At 39.8% G+C, this 20395-nt stretch overlaps 1 protein-coding gene across 1 annotated transcript; it reads right to left on the bottom strand.

Annotated features, from left to right (window-relative positions):
• Window positions 1-8988: 8988 nt before the first annotated feature.
• On the bottom strand, window positions 8989-9606 carry LOC108363213 (RNA-directed DNA polymerase homolog). Its single transcript, XM_017616502.1, has one exon. It carries the CDS (start codon window positions 9604-9606, stop codon window positions 8989-8991), a length of 618 nt encoding a protein of 205 aa, XP_017471991.1.
• Window positions 9607-20395: the final 10789 nt, after the last annotated feature.

Here is a 20395-nt window from a genome sequence, read left to right on the forward strand (position 1 = left end):
ATTTTGATATTTTACTTATCTTTAAATTGTGTACCAGAAGTTTATTAACAGTTTTTTAATTTTTTTACTTTATTAGGCGTAAACAGCTTTATAAAACACAAAATTTAAGCAGATCATAAAAAACACAGCTTCACAGCTTTGACGTTTGCGAAAATTTAAAAACCATTGTCCTTAGAATCGAAATTTTGAACAAGCAAAAGGTATATTGTTGGGTACGGTTCGGTTATTTGCACAATAATTTTGGGTTATTGTTTCCACACACGTAACCCGAATTTGAATTTACGCGTGTTGTCAAACGATTAAACGCTAGTTTTAAATAAAGATTTCAAACTTTCGAATAAAAATGTATTAATAAATTCGGTTTGAAATATCGACTTATTTGTAAAAGGTAATGGAGCCAGCGTAGCCGGAGTTGGACTGATGAGAGTTATTTTTTCTAAGCGCAGCCCAAGACTTACAACGAAGAAAGGTATTTTGCGCAAAAATCCTGCGATTGGCGTAACCCGAGTCTACATTTTCTCTGTCAAAATGCTAATTTTATCCCATTTTCCAATAGATCCCTAGGGGTCTGCAGAGTGGTCGGAAAAGGAAGGGGTGCTTTTTCTTAAAGTTTGACTGTTCTCTTTCTAATGGGTGCGGTTTTATGTGCCACACCCCCTCCGCATCCGCTCCCTAGGCCAAATCCATTCCACATATAACCGAACGTTTCTCCTTTTGTTTTTGAATGAGAAGAGGACTAATACTCAATAAGTTGATAATTGTAGTTCTAGGCTTGCATACTAACAATAAATCATCAATTTTATTTCACACCCCCACCAATACTGAACAGTAAAATATATGTATATATTTTTACCCAAAGAAACAACGATATTGTCAAAATATACTTGAAATGGAAAATATTGACTCCTCTGAAAGTCATGAGACCCACGGGTCCCAAAGTAATTTCTACTTTCAAGTTACTTGAAAGACATGCAGTTAAATGGACAAAGACGTATTAAACAACACATCGAAATATGTAATTTCAGTGTTTGAATTATATCAGAAACAATCGTATCATCGTTATAGTCATGGTCATGATACAAAAAAGAAGGTAGTTTCAATAACCAACTTTTGACGTATAATACAATTTTTGAAGTTTCATAAATTGTGAGTATTCTCAACGGCCTTGCCACTTTGATAATATTAAAACGATAAATCGGAGTATTTTCTTTCCCACATTTATACCAATTTAATAATATTTCAAATCAAAAATCATTATCAGTGCTTGCTAATTTTTTTACTTACGTGGTTCGCACCTCTTTTTATTAAAAATATATAAAACGTGTAATGTTAAAGGAGACTTCATTGAAATTCTTCTTTTTATTTTATAATAAAAATCACGAGAGCTTTATGTTGTTATTTTTTTATTTTCTTATTTTGAATGCAATCTTGCGATTTAAAAATCAAATTCTAAAGAATGCCCTTTCCAAATAAATCTTTTTATAATCGCCCATCCCATCTGAATAAATTGTTCTCATAACTTAACATGCAAAACAAAAACAAATTGGGAAAAATTATTTTTGTTTTGCTTTATAATTTTTGGGAATATTTGTTCACATGAAATTCGTGATAAAATTCGTGAAAATTTACTTTTAAATTTCGCATACCGCCCTCCGATAAGCAATTAGCATAAGTATAATTTTGATCACTTTCTTCATCCGTTCTGAAACCTAGTTTCGTCAACCCCATTTTGGAGATTATGCATTAATTTTTAGGTTCATCATATTCGACATCTATGAGTGGACTGATGAAATCTTCTGCTTAAAAAAAAAAATATTACTGCTCGTGATCAGGTAGCATGAATTTAATGAAATGTCATAATTTTATTAAAATTCAAATGGTTAACAACAACAGCGAATGTCATTAAATGAAACTACCTTCTTTTTTGTATCATGGTCATGGCTGGCTATATTGTGAAATAATCAGATGACATAAGGACATTAGTCCGCCTGACACTTAGATTGTCTTTTAACTGCACCGGAATGCATCTGAAAATCGTTACACCCTAACAAACGAATGACGAAACTGTCTACCTTTGGCTTAAGCACCAGAGGTAATAAGATCTACTTCAGTTGAAATCTGGCAGCACTCTACGCAGCACAACTTTGTTATGGACTACTCGATCAGCCGTTTATTCAGTGTGTTGGTTTTGCTATCGTTGTTTTTTATAACAGTTAGTTTTCATATGAGTAACTTTAAAAATAAGTGAAGAAAATTTATTTTGGAAGAGTTCATGCAAAATCCACACATCTCACAATGTCGGTTAGTAAAATTGCTGAAAATTGGAAGGTCTACGGTTCAAAATGTATTGTCAAATATCAAATGACAGCATTGATAGAAAGGCGGAATGTGGCGGAAAATCAGGCAGTATAAATAAAATAGCGGAGAAGGATGTTCTAAGGACCTTGAAAAGGAATCCGAATATTTCTGAACGTGCTGTTGCACCTGGAGTGTTTTTCTGAGAGCCTGTATTGTTTTAGCCTGATCTGACAACAAGCCATTGTGCAAAAAAGCGCAAGTTTTATACACAAAATGGAATCAACATTGTACTAAAAGAGGCCAATCCTCCGAACTGCCCAGAGCTGCAAACGACCGTGCATTATTTTTCATTTCATTTATTAAAAAGTAATTAGTACAATAAGATATAAAAAAAAAATATTTGGCCAAATGAAATCAAAATTAGAAAAAAAAACAAAATGCACGGCTTCAAGAATAACGCAGTTCTGCGGAATGTGGAGAACAGGCTGAATCGATCAACGAAAGGCATGTTCAAGTATTACTGGCGGGTGTCATCTCTAAAGTACGGGTACTTTGGCGTGGAAATTAATTCGAATAATAGTTGTGTTTGTTTACATATTATCCAGTAACTTGCCAGCAACTCTCCAGTAACTTTATTTCTAAGAATTCGCTCTCATAGAAACAATTTACAAAAAAGTACACGAACGCTCTTCCAGTAATAATTTGCAAGTTTCATGAACAGCTGATAAATTGGTTGTTTATTCGCAGCATATTCCTAATAAAACAATATATTTTATATTTAAATGTGTTTATTTTGTGAATTTCCACAACCCACAAACAGTTTCCTTATTAGTTTAAATTTCATCCAGCAACATGCGATCAGCTGTTTTTCGTACTGGCAAATTCTTACAAGTAAAAATTTATCCAGTAAAATCCAGTAAAAACTTGCCACTTCAACTGTCATTTTTCGATCTCTCAATTTCCCTTACATTGCAAGTTTTTGCGTACGAAAACGACAAAACATGAAAATTCATAAAAACTTTTACAGGATTTTACTGGAAATGAGTAAACAAACGCAACTTATATTTGTAAATCTCTCATTTAAATAGAAATAAAAGAAGGTTCTAAGAAAGTTTCGACTGAATTATTCACATTTAAATTAGTTTTTTGCTATTTAATACCTGCAAGATTTCAACTGACTGAAGCAGATCTTAAGTGACATAGAACGTTTTGCAATCAATCAATCTAAAAATAATGATTTTGGCGGGTGGTTATCGAATTTAATGTGAAATTTAAACATTTTTAAGATAAGATATTATTTATTTTTAAAAAGTAAAGGTTAATACAACTTTTATATTTATTTATAATCCCAAATTTATGATATAAAACCCCCTCCACCAAAAAATTTAAATTGGGTAACGCCGCTTCGAATTTTTCACAACTGAGCAATTGTCAAAAATCTGCTTTTTAATCATAAAGTTGTTTATTGAAACTACCTTCTTTTTTGTATCATGGTAAAAATATTTGTTTAATTGTATTTTTGGAATAAACAAAGTTCTTTTTCCTTCTGTCAGTAAACTGTTTTTGTTACAAATAAAGCAAAACTCATATTTTGTTATTATTTCCCATTTAAAAGTGAAATAAAGCAAATTTTGCGTTATTGCCGTTAGGGTTATTGCACCCCCCATTTTAACATGCTTTGGTAAAAACAACTATTTGTATAGCAATGCCCTAACTAGTTGGCGAAAATAGAATTTAAAAACTTCGGGTTGAGTGGAATGATTCACATGATTCCATTCGCGCAATGAATATTGTAGATCAAACTCCGTTGAGCTGAGAATCAAACTTGTTGGGAAGGGTATGAGTATGATGAGGGCGTCGTATTCATATCAGTGGGTACTTATACACATAAATAAATGTCGCTGTGCATATGTGTACATCAGAGCAGTGGTGTTTCCCTGATTTAGACGTACTTATATCTAGGGTTACCAGATTCTGAAACAGAGAAAGGAGTACATTTCTATTTTCGATAGAAAAAGAGCAATACAAAACATAAAAAAGGAGTACAATTTTTTTTTTTTTTTCAGTTTATTGTTACAAATTACCAGATAATAAATTCTACAAGAGAATTCCAGAATCTTCTAGAATGTGCGGCCATTTATTAAGTTTAAGCCTTATAATTAATTTAATATTTTTCTGATTTTTATACCTGAGCGCCATGTAGCTCCCTGTCTACGACCATGTTTACACCTTTTTACTATCACACTTAACTTTGCTTACTAAGTAGTAATCGCCACAATATGAATGGCAAAGTAGAGGGGCTCTATTCTGTAACCGTGAGTTTTCAAGTGTACACTGATAGTTGTGTGCACTCTTCATTTTGTGATTCAGGAAGAGTGAGGACGAGTTTTAGCTGTCAAAATTGTGTACACTTTCTCATTTTGCGATTCAGCATGTGTGAGAATGAGTTTTAACTGTCAAAATTGTGTACAATTCTCTTCCGAAAAACTCACAGAATTTTAGTCGGTGAGTTTTTGGTTGTGAGTTTTGCACTTGGTTGTTATCCCATGCTTTTCACTGGTGCCAGCCCCAAAGTCATCTTGCCAGACGCAGCTCCTCGGCTAGCTCAAGCGCGGATCGTGGGTCCCCAACCCGCTGCATCAGGCCGTGGGGTGGCATAACAAAAGGAAGGTGTTCTGCAACGCTCCACATCACATCGTTGATCGCCCTCCCGACCTTGGTTGCCTATTCTCGCCGTTGCATTTTTCTATTCTTGACAACCCCCTTTATATTCCTATCACGTCCACCGTGCCAACTTGCTCTTACTTCATCCTTCTTAACTCATCCCTCTTTTTATAATTCCTTAAAAACCAAACATATTTACGTCTTTCTTTTCAAATGCAAATACAATTTATTTGGTTTGCCATCGTAGAAGTTATACTAAATTTGTAAGGTTTAAATTCAAAAAAAAAGATTAACTTTTAAATTAATGGTACAAAATTTATTCTCAAACTGTAGATAAAAATTCTCTTTTGGACCTCAAACCGTCTCCATATTAAAACAAATTGCATACACTTCGAAGAAACACTTGGACTCACAAGAGTATTAACATTTATATCCTTCCTAAAACCTGCCAGAAAGAGCTCTTTAAGGGGTGGTTCTAAGGGGGATTTTTAATCTCAAAAATGATAGAATTCTTTTTCAATATGGGGGGTAGGTTTTGGATTCAGTACACCAACAAAACAATAAAAAAAAAACAAATCAATGTCCGAACAAAAAGAAATACCACAATAGATATATGGGCATATACGTATATAACTTTCTAACTAAAAAAAAAATATACTTAATTAAATCAGCTACACAGCAAACGCACATCCACGGGCAGAAATTTGTCAGCACTACCGTCGTGAGAGGCTTTATATCCGTCCTTCAATGTCTGAAAGCTTTTGCACACTTTAACAGTGGCGGGCTAACAGCAAATGTTTGCAACAGAAAAATGTTGCAGCCGTTCTGCAAGTTGCGATACCGACAGTGTCGTGTGATACAATAAAATTCTGCACGTTCTTGTGCCGGTGTCGAAAGCACTGACTTGGGCCCAAAAAATGTTTGACGAAAAAAAAAGTAGAAATACACTTAAAAAATAGCACTTACACAAAAGTTGTGCCGCGTCCTCTAGTTCTTCTTGTGGGGAGACTAAATATTTTCGCCGCACTCCTAACATCCCGACACGTACCTCCGGGACTCGTCATTACATCAACAGCTCCTTTGTATTTTACATACTCCTGTTCCCACGTCGCCTTCTCGTGGACTCCGCGCACTTTTCGCAGTCTGACGATTTTTTCGGGTCAAGATAACCTCCTGCGGCCCTTCCCGGTGCTCTTTATTGTTACCCCACCGAATGTGTGAACTTTCGCGCGGACTTTCACAAAAAAACTTTCCGGCACTTAGCGAATTGTCCACCTCACACGCGGATTTAATCTGTCGTGACAAAGCAAAAAAAAAAAAAACTCGGAGGAATGCGGCTCTGGCACGTTCTGTCGTTGAATAGCGTTTTTTGGGCAATCCCGTAGCAAACAGCTCCTTTTATATTCTCGGTTTCCCCCATTTACCGTACACTGGAACTACCCAACAATATTTCAAACACTTTGCTGTATTAGTGATTCTACAAAAAAAAATACACCCATCCCGTTTCTTTCTTCCGGTGCATTATACCAGTTGTCAAAACTCTTTGCTGGCAATGCTCATATGGGCGAAAAAGCTTTTGGTCTTACATTCCTTTTTATTTGGCATTCGCCCCAGTAAATATTAATTTTGGCCTCCAGTTTTTCTCTTTTTTTTGGTAAGTTAAACAAAACGCATTTATTTTCTTTTTCGGACTAAACATTTCATTAATTTATATACACTACAGGGATTGCTAAGGACTAGAAACCTATAATCATACCATCTGTACAGCCCGGTGGCCGGAGATCTCTACAGTGGCGTTCAGACTTGTTGGGCAAGTATCCTTGAAAAAAACATTGTGAAAATACATGGTGCAGAAGATGTTTTCTTCTGATTCCAGGTTTTTACTACTGAACGCGCTGCACCAGACAATGGATCGCAAACCAGCAATCACGGGTGTCCAGCGCTCCCATAATAGCACACCCTCTCAGCCACTGTTAGCTCCCGCGTGGGCAGCTGCGAGGGTGGAAATATGTGGAGCGCCAACTTTGTTTTGCAAGGCGCCCAGCGTAGACTACACCCACGCCCTGAGATAATTGCATCTATCTTATTGCGAGCTAGACCGGCTAGACGAAAGTTGACCATTCGTTTCCGCCTATCATAACGCTGCGCGCTTTGCTCATAGGCATTGTGTAAATTGACTTTAATCGGTTCACGTATAATTTGCATATAATCTTCGCGGTTAACGATCGCTAATTCGCCCTCGCTTAAAGATATTAATTTTCGTGCTAGTTTATAATCGCTACCGGCCGTGAATATTTCCTGACCGAATAGCGCGAAGTATCGGGTGACGCCAGTAGCGGAGTGGACCGACGTTCGCAAGGCGCACTCAATTTCGGGCAAGTAGAGATCCCAATCGCGATGGTCCTGCTCTAAATAGGCTCTAATGGCAGCCAATACTAACTGATTGACCCTCTCAGCAGCATTGGACTGCGGAGCATAAGAGGCGGTTTTCAAAAGCTTTATCCTATATTAGTCGGTCACTTTTCCAAATTCTTTGCTAACGAATTGCTTTCCGTTGTCGGAGTGCAGCGTTTCGGGTACACCGAACTTTGCAAAGATTTCTTGTGTTGAGGCTGATTTTCACTATGTCAAATTCAGTGGCATTTGTTGGCAAATAAGTGAAAACACATTGTCAGATGGTATTAAGAAGCGGCTTATCGATCAGGATTGGATCAGGATAGGTCTTTAATCGCGTACATGCGCTGCTAAATCGGCTATCTGTCTTTTTCGGCCCATAATAAAATTGCGTCAAAATATATCGCCAAATTTTGGCGTCAAAATATGACATAGTGAAAACCAGTCTGTGGAAACGTAACAACATTGCTTGTAGGGGCCTCTCGCATAGCTTTTAGAAAAACCAATTTGGAAAAATGATCGACCACTATAAAGATATAAGCGTTCCCTTTCTTGGATCGTGGATATTTGCCTAAGAAATCAATGGAAATCTTCTGGAATGGCCTCTCGGTAAGTACCTCTTGCCCTATACCTGGATTTAGTGGTCGATTTGAAGTCTTTGTTTGCTTACAAACGACACACTTACGCACGAAGACAGCAACCTGCGACGCCATTTTCGGCCAATAATAAAATCTGCGTAGTCAGTGTAGTGTTTTGCCAACGCCCCCATGAGCCTTGTTTTCGGGTTCATGCGCTTCAGTTATTATTGTCGTCGTCAACCCATCGGGGATCCACAACTTTCATTCAAATTCTTCGCCGTTTTGTGCCGCGAACCTAGTGCGCTTAAACGCATAGCCGCTTTCCGTTTTCAGATCCGGCAATTTATCTTGATTGCTCTCGATCTCGTTGACTATCTCCACATATTCGGGTGAGCTAAACGCCGTCGTTTCTAATGTTGAGATGGGATAATTATCTAGACTCAATTCATCAACTAATCACGATAACGTATCAGCTACAACATTATCCGTACCCTTGCGGTGAGTAATCTCAAAATCATAAGCCTGTAGTGGAAGTAACCACCTAGCGAGACGCCCACTTAAGTCACGCAATGACATTAGCCACTTAAGGCTGGCGTGATCCGTCACTACCGTAAAAGGTATCATTTCGACGTACGGCCAGAATCGTTTGATCGCTAGAACCGCTGCCAGACATTCCTTTTCCGTAACGCTATAATTTCGCTGACAACAATTTAACTTTTGCGAAAACCTTCTTTCTGGAATAGTACTGCCCCTACGCCTACATCAGATGCATCACACTGTATGAAAAATCTTTTCTTAAACTCTGGATGTCGGAGTAACGGAGCTGTGGTAAGAGCTTCCTTCAATTCTTTAAATGCCTCTAACGCCGCTGGACTCATTGAAAAAGTTGTTCCTTTCTTTAGCGTGTCTGTCAATGGTGCTGATAGCGATGCGAAGTTGATGATGAAGCGTCGGTACCAGCCAGCTGTGCCTAAGAGCTTTCTCACCTCTCGCGCCGATTTCGGAACGCTGATATTCGCGATAGCCTCAACTTTGTGAGGGTCTGTTTTCAACATTATCGCAAATATTTGAAACAAAATTTGGTTTTTGTGAGCCCAATAGTTAAGTTGGCTTTCGCAAAGCAGGCGGCGATCACTTTTAACAGCTGTATTTGAGAATCAAAATCCTGGGATATAACCAGCAAATCGTTCAGATACACGAAAACATTGCCCTTTAAATTTTGTGGCACGACCAGATCCATGAGTCGACAGAGACGTTGCACCGCGTTGCACAACCCGAACGGAATAACGCGGAACTGGTACAACGGGCGGCCTGGTACAGTGATCGCCGTATGCTGCCTATTGTTATTCTCGAGCTCGATCTGCCAGAACGCGTGCTTCAAGTCGATGCTGCTAATAAAATTAGTCTGGTCGATCCTGCTGAGTATGCCTTCGTTATTTTGCAATAGGTAAGCATCTTTAATTGTCAACGCATTCAATTTTCTAGCATCTAATCGGACCAGTGCTGTTCGGTTGATCCATGGGCTTTCGCTCTCCTCTATAACACCCAGTCGCAGCATCTCGTGCACTTCCTTGTACACCAGTTGTTCCACAGCGGACGAAACGGGGTAGTGACGGTCTTTGAAAGGCGTTGCATCTTTAACCAATTGGATCGCATGTTTTATCAAGGCCATGTTCTTCGTACGATCGGAACTGCCTTTTAACTTGCTCCAGCCGCTCTTCTTGCTTTTGAGTAAGCTCGTGTGCTTGCTGCTCGCTAGTCTCCATCTTATTATCTGTAAAGTGTTCGCGTATCTTCTCTAGATCCAGTTCTTCGACTCCAAGGACATTTGGTGCTAATTTGAATTTTCTCCGAAAATCTACTCCCAAGTAAGCCTGCGGACATAGATAAGGACATAAATAAAACGTGATTAATTGCTCCATTTCGTTGTACTTTACAGGAATGGTAATTTTTCCCAATACGATGTGTTTCTGCCCGGACGCTGTTTTCATGCACGATCGGAATGGTTTCACTGGGATGCCTAACTCTTCTACCGGTTCTCTACAATATTTCCCAAGTATACTTATCGATGCACCCGAGTCCAGCAGGCCTCGGACGGACTTTTTCCCAATTAGAATGCCCACAAAAGCTCTCGGATCATCTAAGATGTTTGAGATGGTCGTCGCTGCCACTTCATGCCGTGTTTCCTTACGTTGTGTGTATCGTTGGCGCGCCTTTTGTACCTTCCGCGTGACCCAATTCGGACTGCCTAGTGAATGCTCTTGAAAAATACGCTGACGCGCCCGATAATAATTTCGAGTTCGCTGCTCTATTGGTTTTATAATGTTTTCTCGAAAAGGATTTCTTCACTTTCTATTATTCTCACAAAGGTTCCGCAAAATTTTAATTTCTTTAATTCTTTCCAGTGGTACTTCTCGGTCTTTATTTATTTATTTTTTTCAATTACGGTACAAATCTAACACAACAACCCGGTGGTGTTACTTTCAAGTGTTAGATGTTAGGATTACATGGCTAAGCACAAATGCATTTAATAATTTAACTAGTAACTTACTTGCTATTTGAAAACGAAAACGAAGAGTCGCATTAATTATAAGATATGATATAAATAGTGGATAGGAAAATTGTAGAAAGAGGCTAGGTATTTGAGAATAGAATAAGACAAAAGACAGGAATAAGGTAGGAAAATGACAAAAAAAATGACAAAAAAAACTGCGATCAGTTGGCTTACGCCTGAGCAAAGAGCCGATGCAATTCTCTCTTAAAGGGCAGAGCGCTCCTGATGGTTCTGATTGCTAGAGGTAAAGCGTTCCAAAGACGGATAACAAAAACAAAAAACTGACGTTCAGATTTGAGGCAATTGTATTTAATATAAATAATTTGGAGTGCTCGTTGCGATCGGGGAAACTGTAATCGTTCATGGAGATACCTATGCTCCTGGGTGATTAAGATTTTGTGAAGTAGCATAAGACATTTTAGCTCCAATAGTTTATCAAAAGATATACCCATGGTCTTAGTGCTATATTTAGAGATATGTTCGCGGCGTCCAATTCCGTAAACATATCTGGCGATATTGTTATAAAGAGTGTTGAGTTTTTTCATGCACACACTATCACAGTTAGCGTACAGCTCGCATCCATACAAAATTGTCGGTAGTAAAAAGGTTTTCGCTAGCAGCAGTCGAATTTTTACTGGTGTGAAATACTGAGTGATCCATAAGGACCTAAGCATTCCATATGTTTTTCCCGTTATGCTGGCAATATGATTGTTCCATGTCAGCGTCCTGTTAAATATTACTCCTAGGTTTCTCGCAGTGTCAACAAAATCTATCACTGAATTGTTGAAAATTATTTTGTGATGTTCATCAAGTGCGAAGTGTCGTTATAAATTGGAATACATTGAGATTTGTTTGGGTTAATTACTAATCCGTTATTTCTAGCCCAGTCGTTAATACGTTCGAGGTCAAAATTTAAGTTACGAATACAGACATTGATTGACGCAAAGGGACAGCTAACATACAATTGGACATCGTCGGCATAAATATGAATATCACAGTATTTCAAAATTTTGGGTAAGTCGTTAATATACAGCACAAATAACAGCGGACCTAGTATTGATCCCTGTGGAACACCCCTAGACGTGGACAAAAATTCAGATTTATCACTTCCAACACATACAGCTTGTGATCGATTTCTTAGGTACGAACTAATTAGGTCCAACGCTGGTGACGAGAAATTAAACAAGTTTTTTAGTTTTAAACATAAAAGTTTGGGGTCAACAGTATCAAAAGCCTTAGAATAATCGAGTAGAGTTAAGAAGGTAACATGATTTATGTCCATGTTTTGCCTTATATCATCTGAGACCTTTAATAGTGCGGTGACGCAGCTTCTATTAGTCCTGAAGCCTGATTGATGTACGCTCAAAAGAGAATTACGACTCAAAAAATAGTTAATTTGTCGATGCACTAAGCGCTCCAGTACCTTGGATAAGAAGGGCAATATAGCAATTGGTCGAAAATCGCCATTGGGTTTGGAAATGGGAATGATCTTGGCTCTCTTCCAGCACGCTGGATAAACACCCGTGGTCAAGACGGCATTCATAGCATGCGTAAGGTAAGGAAGAATTTTGGGGAGGAGACATTTAAGAAATTTTGGGTGAATGCCGTCGAACCCAACGGCATTAGATTTAACATCAAGTATTGACTGGACAACATCACATTCGTCTACACATTCAAAATAAAAACTGGGCAAAATATTCAGTGTACGAGTGTTATAAAGCTCGTAACAAATATTATTACACGGAGCAGACAAATTAACAAACTTTTCATTTATATCGTTGACATTCACAGGTTCGGTAATGGGGTTATTTTGTTTGCCAATTCCAATTTCACGCACCTGCTTCCAAGTCTGCTTGGAGCCGACGGCAGTACTGAACTTGAACTCATAATACTTCAATTTTTGTTTCTTGATGGCTTTCGTAACAGTTTTCCTTCTAATTTTGTACTCGTTGTAGAGCATTTCCGTTTTTTGTTGCTTCCATTTTCGGTACGCTACGTTACGACTTTCAATTAAGTTTTGAATGTAAGCGTTGAACCAGGGGCGAGTTTGAGTAACGTTTCGCTTCGTTACAAGTGGTACAAACCGGTCAAAGAGGGACTTTATATGTGTCTGAAGGAAATCAATTTGACTTTCCGATGATGCCATGTCACGAACGTGACCCCAATTGACTGTATCGACAGCTACCGAAAGTTGCTCATAATTAATTCGAGTGAAGTCACGATATGAGTATGAATACTTGTCATGTACAAAATGAAAGTCGTAGGAAAGAAAAATTAGATCGTGCTTAGAGAAATTCGGTACAGAAAGTTGGTCATAGAGAAGTACTTTTGCCTTCACGCTAACGAAGAAAATGTCCAATAGGGTGCTGCTTGTTTGAGTAAAGTGTGTAGGTGTTAAGCAATTAATGGGGAACAGACCAATATTCAGCATGGACAGAGAAAAATTTGTGTCGCTGAGTAAATCACATTTAAAATCCCCAGTGATAATGATGTTGTTGTAACCTAGGGTGATATCTTCTAAGAAGTCGATAAATTCACTATAGGCTATGTTCTTATTAGGTCTGTAGATGCAGCCTAGAAGAATTTTATCAGTTTTGGATAAGATTTCGACAAAAAGATATTCAATTCTGTTATTTTTAGGGGATGCGCATTTAACATTGCACGAAAGTCCATTTTTAACATACATAGCCACCCCACCACCATGTCCAACTCTATCTAAACGAAATAGCTTGTAGCCATTCACACCAAACAAATCATTACTCAAATACGAGGAGAGCCAAGTTTCAGATATACACACCACGTCGACATTAGAAGATTCAAATATGTATCTGAATTCGTCAATTTTGTTTGATATGCTTTGAGCATTCAAATGAAAGACTTTTAGTCCGTTCCTTTGTTTGCCCAAAATGCGAATCATATTAAATGTATTGTCTATGGAACGACAGCAATCATCAAATTTCAGAGACATTAGTACTGAGAGAGCGGACTCTGCCTCTCAAGAGAAACTGCATGGGTAGACGAAGAAGAGTAAGGTTGAAGGCAGATTTTATGTCACTTATGTAAGGAGAGTCAGCAGAAAGAGAAGAATTGGAGAGATAGAGAAAAATATAAACATACTTAATATACTCAATTACTAATATTAAAAACATAAGAAACGTATACATATATATTGCGTGACACAAATTAACGCTCACGTAACAGTCGCTGCAATCCGACGAAGATCTTCATTGCTGGATACTTGCACTGCATTGCTGTTGGGACGAACTCGTACATAGACATTGCCGCGAATTGAGAATACAGACATTATTTGTTTTTGCCTCTTCAATTGCATAGCAGACTTCATGATGTCACGTCTGTGCTTAGTGAGACTCTCATGAATGTCTACTCGCCCGTCAGAGTCGTGTCCGATGTCGCGCAGCAGTATTGACCTCTGTGCAGATTTTCGGAAGCGCGCAGCTGCGCGAAACAGCACGGAACGATCGGCAGAAGAGCGTAACTTCACTACTACGGGGGCAGCAGTATTTTTGTTTTTGCTGGGCAGACGAAAAACAGCGCCCACTGGCGGAACATCTAGCTGAATCGCACAACACAGCTGGGAGAAAGTCTCACGTAGGTTTTCGTTATCCGTTTGCGGAATACCTCGTAAGATGATGTCAGGTGAAGAAAGCGCATTCTGACAGTCGTCAAGTTGTGCTCTAAGCATTTGCACCTCGGTACGCAATTCCTTGACTTGACCACATTCTCGCTCGACTTTGTTAACGCGTTCCACCACATTCTTTGCTACTAATTGTTGCGTTTTCAAGAACTGCACATCAGAGCACAGCTGTTGTATAGGTGCGCATTCACCCTCGGCTTTCGTGACACGCTCTTCAATATGTTTCACCTTCTGCTTTAAATTTACCTGATCTGCCGTTAACTCACCCAGCCTCTGCATAACACGTTCCTCTGACTCCCTCATACATGCGGACAGCTGTTCGATAATGCTATCTTTTTGAGCATCAATTTTGGCTTCGAGTCGACCAAACCAGTTGTCAATTGACACGCTTTCCCCAGTCTTGCTTTGCTGAAGAGGGGAAGCTGTTGCTTGGCGCGCAGTTTGCGTTCTGGTTGATGATCGCATTTCGCTCGTTGTTTCTTTTAATATCTAGATTTGCGATTCGAAGTTAATAATGCCCGAGCAAAGCCAGCCAAATCAACCCTTTTTTAAAACTTTAGAGGGTATTAAATACAGTGCAACCTTCGAATAATACTAATAAATTGCAGCGCTGTACAAACACGTCTACTCCACAGACATACTAAATCTTTATTTGTTGACTTGTTTTATATTTGTTTAAAGTCTCCCTGTTTCTAAAACACTTTGGTTTTCAGTAATTCATCGGAATTCAGTAGTAGACGGCAATCCTGCACTACACTACTACAACTTCAGCGCTGTACAAACACGTTTACTCCACAGACATACTAAATCGTTATTTGTTGACTTGTTTTATATTTGTTTAAAGTCTCCCTGTTTCCAAAACACTTTGGTTTTCAGTAATTCATCGGAATTCAGTAGTAGACGGCAATCCTGCACTACACTACTACAACTGCTTGTCGACAGATGCCGCTGGTGATTATTATTATTATTATTATTTATTGTCAACAGATGGCTCTGCCAATGCCCACAGCTGGTCGATCCTCCGCAGAAATTTTAACCGCAACAACAATTGTAAGTATACGCCAGCAGGTAGCTAAAAGCGTTGATGTTTTGTGTATTTTTAATTATGCACTCACTTGGCAGTGAAACTCAATACGTCCAAACTGCAGCGCGACTGGAACCACCAGATAAACACCTCACAACCTTTTTATGCTTGCAAAATATTGTTTAATTTAAACTTTTCGGGAGCTTCCGAATTTATTTTCACTCCTTACAGAGTTGCCAAGTTTTTTTTCAACTGGGGTTCGGTGTTGGTGGCTTTATCTACTCCGGGACCTGTGTGGGGCGTGACTGACCCCGCACCGTCGCGTTCCGCATCCCATTTCCCGGGTTGCATCTCGTACAATTCGGCGTGATTACCTCGGGTAAGCCGCACTTAAAACAAAAGATCTTTCGCTTTAATGTCATGCAATCGGCTAGCTCAAGCGCGGATCGTGGGTCCCCAACCCGCTGCGTCAGGCCGTGTGGTAGCGTAACAAAAGGAATGTGTTCTGCAACGCTCCACATCACATTGCCCTCCCGACCTTGGTTGCCTATTCTCGCCGTTGCATTTTTCTTTTCTTGACAACCCCCTTTATATTCCTATCACGTCCACCGTGCCAACTTCATCTTACCTCATCCTTCTTAACTCATCCCCCTCTTTATAATTCCTTAAAAACCAAACATATTTACGTCTTTCTTTTCAAATGCAAATACAATACAATACAAAAATTCTCTTTTGGACCTCAAACCGTCTCCATATTAAAACAAATTGCATACACTTCGAGCAAACACTTGCACTCACAAGAGTATTAACATTTATATCCTAAAACCTGGCAGAAAGAGCTCTTTAAGGGGTGGTTCTCAGGGGGATTTTTAATCTCAAAAATGATAAAATTCTTTTTCAATATGGGGGGTAGATTTAGGATTCAGTACACCAATAGAACAATTAACAAAAAAAAATCAATGTCGAACAAAACAGAAAAGCCAGAATAGATATATAGGCATATACGTATATAACTTACTAACTAAAAAAAATATACTTAATTAAATCAGCTACACAGCAAACGCACATCCACGGGCAGAAATTTGTCGGCACTACCCTCGTGAGCGGCTTTATATCCGTCCTTCAATGTCTGAAAGCTTTTGCACACTTTAACCGTGGCGGGCTAACAGCAAATGTTTCCAACAGAAAAATGTTGCAGCCGTTCTGCAAGTTGCGATACCTAGAGTGTCGTGTGATACAATAAAATTCTGCACGTTCTTGTGCTTTCGACACCGGGCTTGACTTAGGCCCAAAAAAATGTTTGATGAAAAAAAAATAGAAATACACTTAAAAAATAGCACTTACACAAAAGTTGTGCCGCGCCCTCTAGTTCTTCTTGTGGGGATACTAAATATTTTCACCACACTCCTAACATTCGGCACAACTTTAGACGGCTATCAGCAAAAATTCAAAAACACCTACACGGGTACCTCCTGAACTCGTTATTACATCAACAGCTCCTATATATTTTACATACTCCTGCTCCCACGTCGCCTTCTCGTGGACTCCGGACACTTTTCGCAGTCTGACGATTTTTTCGGGTCAAGATAACCCCCTGCGGCTCTTCCCGGTGCTCTTTATTGTTGACTCCACCGAATGTGTGAACTTTCGCGCGGACTTTCACAAAAAAACGTTAAAGCACTTAGCGAATTGTCCACCTCACACGCGAATTTAAACTGTCGTGACAAAGCAAAAAAAAAAAAAACTCGGAGGAATGCGGCTCTGGCACGTTCTGTCGTTGAATAGCGTTTTTTGGGCAATCCCGTAGCAAACAGCTCCTTTTATATTCTCGGTTTCCCCCATTTACCGTATACTGGAACTACCCAACAATATTTCAAACACTTTGCTTGTATTAGTGATTCTACAAAAAAAATACACCCATCCCTTTTCTTTCTTCCGGTGCATTATACCAGTTGTCAAAACTCTTTGCTGGCAATGCTCATATGGGCGAAAAAGCTTTTGGTCTTACATTCCTTTTTATTTGGCATTCGTCCCAGTAAATATTAATTTGGCCGGACAGACAACCTCCAGTTTTTCTCTTTTTTTTGGTAAGTTAAACCAAACGCATTTATTTTCTTTTTCGGACTAAACATTTCATTAATTTATATACACAACAGGGATTGCTAAGGACTAGAAACCTGTAATCATACCATCTGTACAGCCCGGTGGCCGGAGATCTCTACAGTAGCGTTCAGACTTGTTGGGCAAGTATCCTTGAAAAATAACATTGTGAAAATACATGGTGCAGAAGATGTTTTCTTCTGATTCCAGGTTTTTACTACTGAACGCGCTGCACCAGACAATGGATCGCAAACCAGCAATCACGGGTGTCCAGCGCTCCCATAACAGCACACCCTCTCAGCCACTGTTAGCTCCCGCGTGGGCAGCTACGAGGGTGGAAAGATGTGGAGCGCCAACTTTGTTTTGCAAGGCGCCCAGCGTAGACTACACCCACGCCCTGAGATAATTGCATCTATCTTATTGCGAGCTAGACCGGCCATTATCATTCGCTTTGTGCATTCGGTCACTGTTTTAAATCTTTCACATGGCACGTGCCGAGGGATTTCCCTTGAAGGTTTTCGACATCGAACATATTGTTCCCAATTGGCTTAAAAATGCTGCATTTGATATATTTGGCGCAAAATTTTGCGTTAATATTGTTTTTGAAGTCGCTCTCAAGACGTGATTCTTCCTAAATACTTCTTGGCCCGGACGAAAGTTGACCATTCGTTTCCGCCTATCATAACGCTGCGCGCTTTGCTCATAGGCATTGTGTAAATTGGCTTTAATCACTTCAAGTATAATTTGCATATAATCTTCGCGGTTAACGATCGCTAATTCGTCCTCGCTTAAAGATATTAATTTTCGTGCTAGTTTATAATCGCTACCGGCCGTGAATATTTCGCGATGGTCCTGCTCTAAATAGGCTCTAATGGCAGCCAATACTAACTGATTGACCCTCTCAGCAGCATTGGACTGCGGAGCATAAGAGGCGGTTTTCAAAAGCTTTATCCTATATTAGTCGGTCACTTTTCCAAATTCTTTGCTAACGAATTGCTTTCCGTTGTCGGAGTGCAGCGTTTCGGGTACACCGAACTTTGCAAAGATTTCTTGTGTTGAGGCTGATTTTCACTATGTCAAATTCAGTGGCATTTGTTGGCAAATAAGTGAAAACACATTGTCAGATGGTATTAAGAAGCGGCTTATCGATCAGGATTGGATCAGGATAGGTCTTTAGTCACGTACATGCGCTGCTAATTCGGCTATCTGTCTTTTTCGGCCCATAATATCATCGGTAAAAGTATGGACAAAGGAGATAAAATTGCGTCAAAATATATCGCCAAATTTTGGCGTCAAAATATGACATAGTGAAAACCAGTCTTTAGAAACGTAACAACATTGCTTGTAGGGGCCTCTCGCATAGCTTTTAGAAAAACCAATTTGGAAAAATGATCGACCACTATAAAGATATAAGCGTTCCCTTTCTTGGATCGTGGATATTTGCCTAAGAAATCAATGGAAATCTTCTGGAATGGCCTCTCGGTAAGTACCTCTTGCCCTATACCTGGATTTAGTGGTCGATTTGAAGTCTTTGTTTGCTTACAAACGACACATTTACGCACGAAGCCAGCAACCTGCGACGCCATTTTCGGCCAATAATAAAATCTGCGTAGTCGGTGTAGTGTTTTTCCAATGCCCCCATGAGCCTTGTTTTCGGGATCATGCGCTTCAGTTATTATTGTCGTCGTCAACCCTTCGGGGATCCACAACTTCCATTCAAATTCTTCGCCGTTTTGTGCCGCGAATCTAGTGCGCTTAAACGCATAGCCGCATTCCGTTTTCAGATCCGGCAATTTATCTTGATTGCTCTCGATCTCGTTGACTATCTCCACATATTCGGTTGAGCTAAACGCCGTCGTTTCTAATGTTGAGATGGGATAATTATCTAGACTCAATTCATCAACTAATCGCATAACGTATCAGCTACAACATTATCCGTACCCTTGCGGTGAGTAATCTCCAAATCATAAGCCTGTAGTTGAAGCAACCAACTAGCGAGACGCCCACTTAAGTCACGCAATGACATTAGCCCCTTAAGCCTGGCGTTATCCGTCACTACCGTAAAAGGTATCATTTCGACGTACGGCCAGAATCGTTTGATCGCTAGAACCGCTGCCAGACATTCTTTTCCGTAACGCTATAATTTCGCTGACAACAATTTAGCTTTTGCGAAAAGAAGACTGTGGGTCGTTCCGCCCCGCCCTNGCTTGCGGTGAGTAATCTCCAAGTCATAAGCCTGTAGTTGAAGCAACCAACTAGCGAGACGCCCACTTAAGTCACGCAATGACATTAGCCACTTAAGGCTGGCGTTATCCGTCACTACCGTAAAAGGTATCATTTCGACGTACGGCCAGAATCGTTTGATCGCTAGAACCGCTGCCAGACATTCTTTTCCGTAACGCTATAATTTCGCTGACAACAATTTAGCTTTTGCGAAAAGAAGACTGTGGGTCGTTCCGCCCCGCCCTCTTCCTTCTGGAATAGTACTGCCCCTACGCCTACATCAGATGCATCACACTGTATGAAAAATCTTTTCTTAAACTCTGGATGTCGGAGTAACGGAGCTGTGGTAAGAGCTTTCTTCAATTCTTTAAATGCCTCTATCGCCGCTGGACTCATTGAAAAAGTTGTTCCTTTCTTTAGCGTGTCTGTCAATGGTGCTGATAGCGATGCGAAGTTGCTGATGAAGCTTCGGTACCAGCCAGCTGTGCCTAAGAGCTTTCTCACCTCTCGCGCCGATTTCGGTACGCTGATATTCGCGATAGCCTCAAGTTTGTGAGGGTCTGTTTTCAACATCCCTCCACCGATGACAAATCCCAAGTATCGCAAATATTTGAAACAAAATTTGGATTTTGTGAGCCCAATAGTTAAGGAGGATGGTTCCGTGCCCAGAAGTGAAAAACTGGAGGATGGTTCCGTGCGCAGAAGTGGAAAACTTTTGACTGCCATTCACCTGGGAGTGGCCAGAAGCGATTCTTGTGCGTAAGGTTCAAATCGCAGCTCACAACGTCCGGATATTTATATCCGCGTATCCTCGGGGTAGCAACCAAACACCCTTTTGGGAGCGAGCTAAAGTGAGAAGGCGTAAAACTTCGCGTGCGCTGGGTTTGGGTCCCGCCACGTTAAAA

Source organism: Rhagoletis zephyria, unplaced genomic scaffold, assembly GCF_001687245.7.
Source record: "Rhagoletis zephyria isolate East Lansing unplaced genomic scaffold, Rhagoletis_zephyria_1.1 Rzeph_scaffold_01217, whole genome shotgun sequence".
NCBI classification, from domain to species: domain Eukaryota; kingdom Metazoa; phylum Arthropoda; class Insecta; order Diptera; family Tephritidae; genus Rhagoletis; species Rhagoletis zephyria.